Source organism: Ovis aries, chromosome 20 (genome assembly GCF_016772045.2).
Source record: "Ovis aries strain OAR_USU_Benz2616 breed Rambouillet chromosome 20, ARS-UI_Ramb_v3.0, whole genome shotgun sequence".
Lineage (NCBI taxonomy): Eukaryota > Metazoa > Chordata > Mammalia > Artiodactyla > Bovidae > Ovis > Ovis aries.
Genome location: NC_056073.1, coordinates 28,779,370 through 28,787,701, shown reverse-complemented (window position 1 = coordinate 28,787,701; position 8,332 = coordinate 28,779,370). Strand labels below are relative to the sequence as shown.

The 8,332-nt window shown below is 37.0% G+C and overlaps 1 protein-coding gene across 1 annotated transcript; it reads right to left on the bottom strand.

The window, feature by feature from the left end:
• Nucleotides 1–262: 262 nt before the first annotated feature.
• LOC101119769 (olfactory receptor 10C1-like) lies at nt 263–1,231 on the bottom strand. Its single transcript, XM_004019305.5, has one exon. The coding sequence runs from the start codon at nt 1,217–1,219 to the stop codon at nt 263–265; it is 957 nt and encodes a 318-aa protein (XP_004019354.3). The 5' UTR covers nt 1,220–1,231.
• Nucleotides 1,232–8,332: the final 7,101 nt, after the last annotated feature.

Genomic DNA, 8,332 nt, shown 5'->3' with positions numbered 1-8,332 from the left:
AGAAGAGAGCTGTCTTCAAAATTACAATCACTGTTACAGTCACTGTTATTAAAGAAGCTTCTTATACAACACACTGACAAAAACAGTGTTTTTCTCCTTCCTTTCTTCCTTCTTTCCTCCCGCCTTTTCTCCTTCCTCCCTCTCTCCCTGCTTTCTTCCTCCCTTTCCTTCTTTCCTCTTAGGTTGAGTGTGCATCTTTTTCAGAGAGGAATTTAGTTGTCCCCCTAGTATCTTACCCATGAAATCTGTAGAACAGACTCCTCTAAATGAGGTTGCTTTTCTTGCCCAGAGTTTTCCGAAGAGCTGTCTTGACTTCCTTGTTCCGTAAGCTGTAGATGATAGGGTTGAGCATGGATGTCACCACAGTATAGAAGAGGGCCAGGAGTTTATCTACCCCTGGTGACTGACTAGCCTTGGGCGTCAAGTAGGTGACAGATCCTGAGCCATAGAAGAGTGTTACTACCAGTAGGTGGGAGGAACAGGTGGAAAGAGCTTTTCGACGGCCTTCAGGGGAGGGCATGACCAACACAGCGGCTAGAATTCTGCCATAAGAAGCAATGATTAATAAAAATGGACTGGAAATGCAAAGAATGGCTGTAATAAAGACTGCAGCCTCATTATGGGATGTATCCCCACAGGCTAGTGCCAGGATAGGCAAGAGGTCGCAGAAGAAGTGGTCTATTTCACAGGGGCCGCAGAAGTCTAAAGAGAAAATATAGTTGGTTTGGCCCAAGCCTACTATGCAGCCTACTCCCCAAGAAATCATTGCTAAATGGATACACACTCCACGACTCATCCGTGTTGCATAGTGAAGTGGGGAGCATATGGCCATATAGCGATCAAAAGCCATGGCTGCCAAAAGGCAGCACTCACTGATACCAAATAATGCAAAGAAAAACATCTGTGTAGCACAGCCCTCCCGAGAGATTCCTCGGGCCTCGCTCACAAAGTTCTGCAACATTTTGGGTATGGTAGAACAAGTGTATCCAATCTCCAAGAGAGACAAGTTGGCCAGGAAGAAGTACATGGGGGTATGGAGGGCTGGATTGGTCCAGATGGCAAGAGCTATGAGAGCGTTGCCTGTCAGTGATGCTAAGAACATGAGTAGGATGAGGGTAAATAAAAGAAAGCACTGTTCGGTGACCTCAGAGAATTTGACAAATGCAAAGTGTTTCACAGACATGCTGTTGTCCTGCCACAAAGAACAATTGATGCTCATGACCTGAATAAAAGAAAGGTGAAGTCATAAGAAAGATTCTTTCAGATAGAAATTTAAATCCTTATATTGCTCTTAACAAGCTCTTAAAAGACTCCTTGGAAGAAAAGTTATGACCAACCTAGAAAGCATATTAAAAAACAGATACATTGCCAATAAAGGTCCGTCTAGTCAAGGCTATGGCTTTTCCAGTAGTCATGTATGGATGTGAGAGTTGGACTATAAAGAAAGCTGAGTGCCGAAGAATTGATGTTTTTGAGCTATGGTGTTGGAGAAGACTCTTGAGAGTCCCTTGGACTGCAAGGAGATCCAACCAGTCCATCCTAAATGCAATCAGTCCTGAATGTTCATTGGAAGGACTGATGTTGAAGCTGAAACTCCAATACTTTGGCCACTTGATGCGAAGAGCTGACTTATTTGAAAAGACCCTGACGCTGGGAAAGATTGAGGGCAGGAGGAGAAGGGGATGACAGAGGATGAGATGGTTAGATGGCATCCCTGACTCAATGGACATGAGTTTGAGTAAAGTCCGTGAGTTGGTGATGGACAGCGAGGCCTGGTGTGCTGTGGTCCATGGGTTTGCAAAGAGTTGGACACAACTGAGCGACTGAACTGAACTGAACTGAACTGAACAAGCTCTAGTGAGTCAAAGAGATAAATTTCTTACCTATAATTTAAAATTTACAAAGTTTGGAAGTTAGACTCATCCTGAAACTGAATTCTACTTTATGTTCACTATCTCAGTTGATTTGTCAAAGATATGTCTAGTCAGCAGGCATAAAATGGAAAAGAAATTTCTGCACAATTCTGTTTTATTCTTTCATTTTATCAAATAAAGTTCTCCTCATACCTATTTATTTCCTAATCTTTTGCCACTGACTTGCTTTCTTCACTCATTCAGTCAACAAGTATTTATTGAACACAGAGTATTTTCAAGTATTTTTCCATTACTGTTGTAGGTCCTGGGATTAAACAATATAAAACAAGATAGAAACAAGTGGACTCTTCCAAATTCTGTTAAATATGGACTAACAAGTCAGCACAGTTACAGGGACCCTTTATAGATATAATTGTTGAAAAAATTTTCACACATCAAACATTCTATTATAATGCGTTTACACTTATAACATTTATAAACATTCACCTTGCATTCTGTCAAATTAAATTAATTAATATAATTTAGTATCTGTATTCCTCATGTAGGAACACATTTCAATAAAGGTTTTGGCAAAGAAAACAAACAATAGTTTACTTATCTTTTTTAAAAACCCAAAATATTTTCTTAAATATCATCAGTTCACAATAATAACCTATGCACTTACTTAAAAACTCTAGATGTGGAGATATTTTCATTCTTCTTGTCACTTAAATGCCCAAATAATTTTTCAAACTAATTTTATTTTCCTGTATCTGAAAGGAACTGCAATTTCCTCAGTGACAATGATGGAGGAACCAAGGTGGAAATCCCAACCAGATAAGGAGAATGCATGACTCTTAAGTAGTGACATTGTAAAGATTTCATTTCATATATATCCTTGTCTCATTTAGACTGTAGACAGTAAATGCAAATGCCTGTGTTGGGGGTGAGAGTCAGGGGATATGAGGAATGGGAGAAACCTACTGGTAGACGGCACATGTTGAGGGCTAATGCATGCTGTTAGTCATTTAATATTCTTAGACCCACAAGATGAATTAAAAAGTCATCCTGTGGTAAATACTTTTTAAGAGGGAGAGGGTGAGATGATTTGGGAGAATGACATTGAAACATGTATACTATCATGTAAGAATCGAATCGCCAGTCTATGTCTGATGCAGGATACAGCATGCTTGGGGCTGGTGCATGGGGATGACCCAGAAAGAGGTTATGGGGAGGGAGGTGGGAGGGGGGTTCATGTTTGGGAACGCATGTACACCCATGGTGGATTCATGTCAACGTATGGCAAAACCAATACAGTATTGTAAAGTAAAATAAAGTAAAAATAAAAATTTAATTAAAAAAAAAAACCTTACAAAATACAAAGCTGAAAAAATTACATGTCCAAGATGGTGAAGATCTGTGAGTGCTTCTAAGTACTTAAACTGACAAAGAATTATACTTTGTCTAGAAATAAAAATTAAATCATATAGAAATAAATGTATATATCCACTTGGAAGGGAGAATACAGACAAACAGTGAAATTCTCTTCTCCATTCCTGTCACCAGGAATAATTCTACATCATGTAAAATCTGATTTTTTTTCATTATCTTTTTCATTGTTTTCAGGATTTAATCTATTGACCTTTGTCCAGGGACCCTGAGTTCCATGTAGTAGAGGTCAGTATTATGTATATACCAAGAAAGTTTAATTTTAATCATTGTCTATAGAAAGAGAGTGAGTTGTCCAAGAGTAGGATGTCAGGAGTCTGCAGAAAGGAGCATCACGGGCAGTACAACAATTTGGCACAATCTCCTGTCTCTCACCTGATATATTTTCTTGACAAACTTTCTAATCCATCATTTCTGTGTAAAAGAAGGATGATGAAACCCTTCCTATCTTTCTTGAGGAATTGTTTTGAGTTAAAATGGAAACAGAAGCAAACCATGACTGAAAAATCAAGAACTAAAATGTACTTTATCAGTCTCAAAACCTACTTTTTATTTTTTTTAATTTTTTGTTTTTTTAAAAATTTATTTATTTTAATTGGAGGCTAATTACTTTACAATATTGTATTGGTTTTGCCATACAGCAACATGAATCCGCCACAGGTGTACACATGTTCCCCATCCTGAACCCCCCTCCCATGTCCCTCCCTGTACCATCCCTACTTTTTAAAAGCCTCATGTTAATGATCTCATAGAATGTTGCCTACAACATTCCCTATTATTGCCAAGCTATTAAAATCACCTATATTCAGTGTCAATCATCAAGCAAATGTGCACTATGATATTAATCTAAAGATATACAAGTTTAATGCTCAATGGCAAATTGAATTTGCCTGTTCCTACTCAATATAATAAAAGATTAAGTGACCATTGGACATTGACAAGGTTCTGACAGTTTGAATCTTGAGATGGAGTTTCAGTGACAGTTGGGTATATGAAATAAACAGAGGAAGGAGACAAGATAATTTTAATACCTCAATGGCTTGACTTCATGTGCCACCTTCCCCAGCCTCAAGATCCAAGACAGGTGCATTCTATATAGTTCTGCGTTGGAAATAATCCAGCATAAGTATTTAATTTTGGGTCAGTGCCACATAATTAGAAATGATCTTTCACTGACTCAGTCCCTTATTAATCTCTGTTCTCATAATGAAATATTTCTTTGTTTCCTAACAGCTAAAGGGAAACATCTGAGACATTATTAAAATTTCACCTTAAACAGTACAGTGCCTGGCATACAAAGGAAACTCAATAAATATTAACATGTTATTCTGAAATTGTCATTTCTAAAATGCTTGAATAGCAGATACAATTTATGTAAATCAATCATTAAATTTTGTAGAGATGATTCACCCATAACCATTTTATCGAGCACCTAATATTTAGCTGGGTGATGCTTCAACATAACCCAGCAGAAACTATCATTTGATTGGAGTAACATGTACAGGATAATCTAGGCATTTCTATTACCCCAAAATAAGAGACATGTCTATTTCCAGGGAAATAATTATTTTGGAACGCTTTATAACAATTTTAAGACAGGGATCTTGGCAAAATGAATAAATTAGTATACTACGCAGAGAAGGAAAAAGAACTGATTAAAATAATGTCCAGAACTGAATAATGATTTTGGTGTTGTCTATCCATTTTCACATTTTAATCTACCATTTAATGCAGGCTTTTTTTTTTTTAAAGGCATCAGTTATACCACATACCTTTGATCCTAACATTTGAGGAAAAAAGTAGATGGTATTTTCTTCTGTTGAGCCACTCTCGAATTTTGTCTGAACATTCTCAATATAACCTCCCCAAATTTAGAGAATGTAAATCTCCCCAATCTTCTAAGACCATGCACTGAAAAGCTTTTGTTATAGTTAGGACCATGTCTGAATCCAGACAAGATTGTGTGTCTTCTCTGATAGCATTATATTCTTCCTAGCAATGCCATCAGCTACACACACACACACACACACACACACACACACACACACACACACACAAGCATGCTTGGCTGTGCTGTTTACATGATGATGTATTTGAACCATTCTTGCCTTGAAAAAATGGTATATGAATAGTTTTACTTCATTTCTTCTCCTTGTTCTGAATCCTTATCCTGCCTCCCTTCCCCAGGAGACATATTCTTCTCACTGGAGTATGTCAGGAAGCAGTTTGATTCAATCTCTCAGGAATTCTGCCTCTCAAGTCAGTCTGTATTTATGGTAAAAATGAATATTTAAAAAGCAAAATGATAAATCTAGAAGGTAATATAGGGACTTCCATGGCAATACAGTGGTTAAGACTTGCATTCCAGTGCTTGAGGCACTGATTCCTTCCCTGGTCAGACAAATTAAGCTCCCACATGCTGCATTGTGGGCCAAAAAAAAAAAAAAAAAAAAAATTACTGTAAAACAAAAGTAGAGTGAATCAACAGTAAAATATAACAACCCATCATTACCAGTAAAATAATATAACCTATCATTTAGGTAACTGCTATCATAGACTCCGTACACAATGGGATATTAACTCAAGAGAAATGTACTACTGGAATCAAATATTTATGTGACCACTCTATACTATTAAGATGAAATACTCAAAAAATATTTATAATTTTTGTTTGAATTAAACCAAGTAGTCATCAAAATATTACGAAAATGACATAAGTAACTTTCATATCATCTTATATTGAAGCAATTATTGCTTATTCTGATTACCATAAAACTCTAATAAATCATAATAATCTTCTCATTACAACTGAGTTTGACAAAGTACCTATTTGTTTCTATCAAAAGTAATAAAAAAGAACCAAGAATCAGAGATATATATAGGGTGATGAAAAAATTGTATGACACAATATTTATTGTTTAGTGATATTAAAACATAGATAAGGTACTGACTACCTAATATTGAATATATCATTGACATGATGTAAAGGCAAAGGAGAAAGACTACGGAAGAGAAAGTTGTTTAAATAGAAAACACCCCTCACCAAAGCCCCATTAGATGAATTATGCACTAGAAAAGAACAGATGGTGGAGGAGCAGGGTGGGGAACTCCCTTCGCTAATGAACACAGCAAAAATACATCTACATGTGGAACAGTTCTTACTGGAAATGAACTGGAGATTGGGAGAAAGACTCCTATACAACCAAGGCTATAAGAAATATCTACATGAAATCCAGTAGGAAGAAAAGTGTCAGGTCAGGACCTGTGCCCTGGTAGGGGACTCAGAGGAAAAGAGAGATTACATGGGCAGAGATCCTCCCCAGGGAGTGAGTGGTTCAGCGAGATACTGGGCATACCAGCCCTAGGGTCCTGCACAGGGAAGATGAACCCCATAGGCTGGTTGGAGAGCTAGTCGGACTAACAGAAGGGCTGTGGGAAGCTTGGACTCTACTCTTTAGGAACACAGGCACACTTACTTGCTCCTGAAACAGTGAGGAGGAGAACTGAAAACTGCATGAGGGGCTGGCCAGTGTCTTGAGACTGCCCCTAGGCTCATGTTCCAGCCTAAGTCTTGGGATTGCTCCAGCTCTACTTGGTTCAAAATGCAGTTCCACGTTTACATTTTCCACACTCTTCTCTCTTTTTCCTCTTTCTGGGATCCCTATAAGGTGAGTGTTGGTACCCTTGATGTTGTCCCAGAAATTCCTTAAATTGTTTTCTTTTTTTTAATGTGCTTCATTATTTATTTCATGTTTAAGCTTCCCTGGTGGTTCAATGATAAAGAACTTGCCTGTCAATGCAGGAGATGTGGGTTCAATCCCTGGGTCAGGACGGTTCCCTGGAAAAGGGAATGGCAACCCACTCCAGGATTCTTGCCTGGAGAATCCCATGGACAGAAGGAGCCTGGTGGGCTGTAGTCCACGGGATTGCAAAAGAGTCGGACATGACTTAGTGATTAAACAGCAGCAACTATAAGCTCTCCTACTGGATTTTTAAAAGATGATGAACACTGACAAATTATTTATCCCCCAGAAATATAATCACATGTTCTTAGGTCATGTAAATATATGGTTAAGCTAACATTAATATATTTCATTATTTTATCAATCACATAATAAAACAAGTTGTCAAGTATCAAAATACTAGGTCACACAGCTCAAAATGCATATAAAATATTAATTGTCTGCTCCATTCATTAGCAGAAACCCACTTCTTTATTTTATTTTTTTGCAAGAGAGGGTGGGAATCACACTTCAAACAAAAATAATTAGTTGGTGTTCAATTAAGTGTGAAGAAATTGCAAGAATTTCATAAATTTTACGATTAAGAATTGTTTTAGCTGCAATAACAAAGTATTTCTACCTTTAAAAACATTTACTCAAAGTGCATAGTCTACATGTTCTAAAGCGACAGGGGCAATATTTTACTAAAAACACCTAATAACACTTCCTATTCTTTTTCATGCCTTCCTTGAAAGTTGCATCTAAAAGTGCAAACATTAAAATGAACTGTAAGGCTTTTTTTGTTTGGAAACATTAAAGACAAGCTTCTGTACAATGTAGATTTTCAGAATGGAGGTTTTCTATAACAGTACAAAATGAGTTTTATAGAAAGACTTTAAATAATCACTGTAAAAGAAAAAGGAGCAAATCTGATATATAATGGTGTGAATGTGGGAGATGTAAATATACTGTGAGCAAATATCCTTACAGGCCCTACTTTCCATGTTTGAAATGATGGAAGGAATAAACCTCATATGGTCCAGAGTGTTCATAGTTTCTGAGATTTTAGTTCTATATGATATTAAAAATATTAATATGCAAGTATTGTGCTGAGTATCTTGGCCCCTAGTCTTTCTAAATTTCTTATAAGAAACATTGATAAGAGTGGCATGGAAACAGATTTAAAGACGTAACTCAATACTGCATGATTCACGAAAGGTCAATCTGTACAAATGATAAGCATATTTGGAATGCTGAACAGTAAGAATCCTTTGCTAAGTGTCTAAATAAGTCGATTATAACCCCAAC

What these genes read in the sequence shown, in the direction of transcription:
- LOC101119769 (XM_004019305.5), bottom strand. Translation starts at nt 1,219, where the DNA reads ATGAGCATCAATTGTTCTTTGTGGCAGGACAACAGCATGTCTGTGAAA.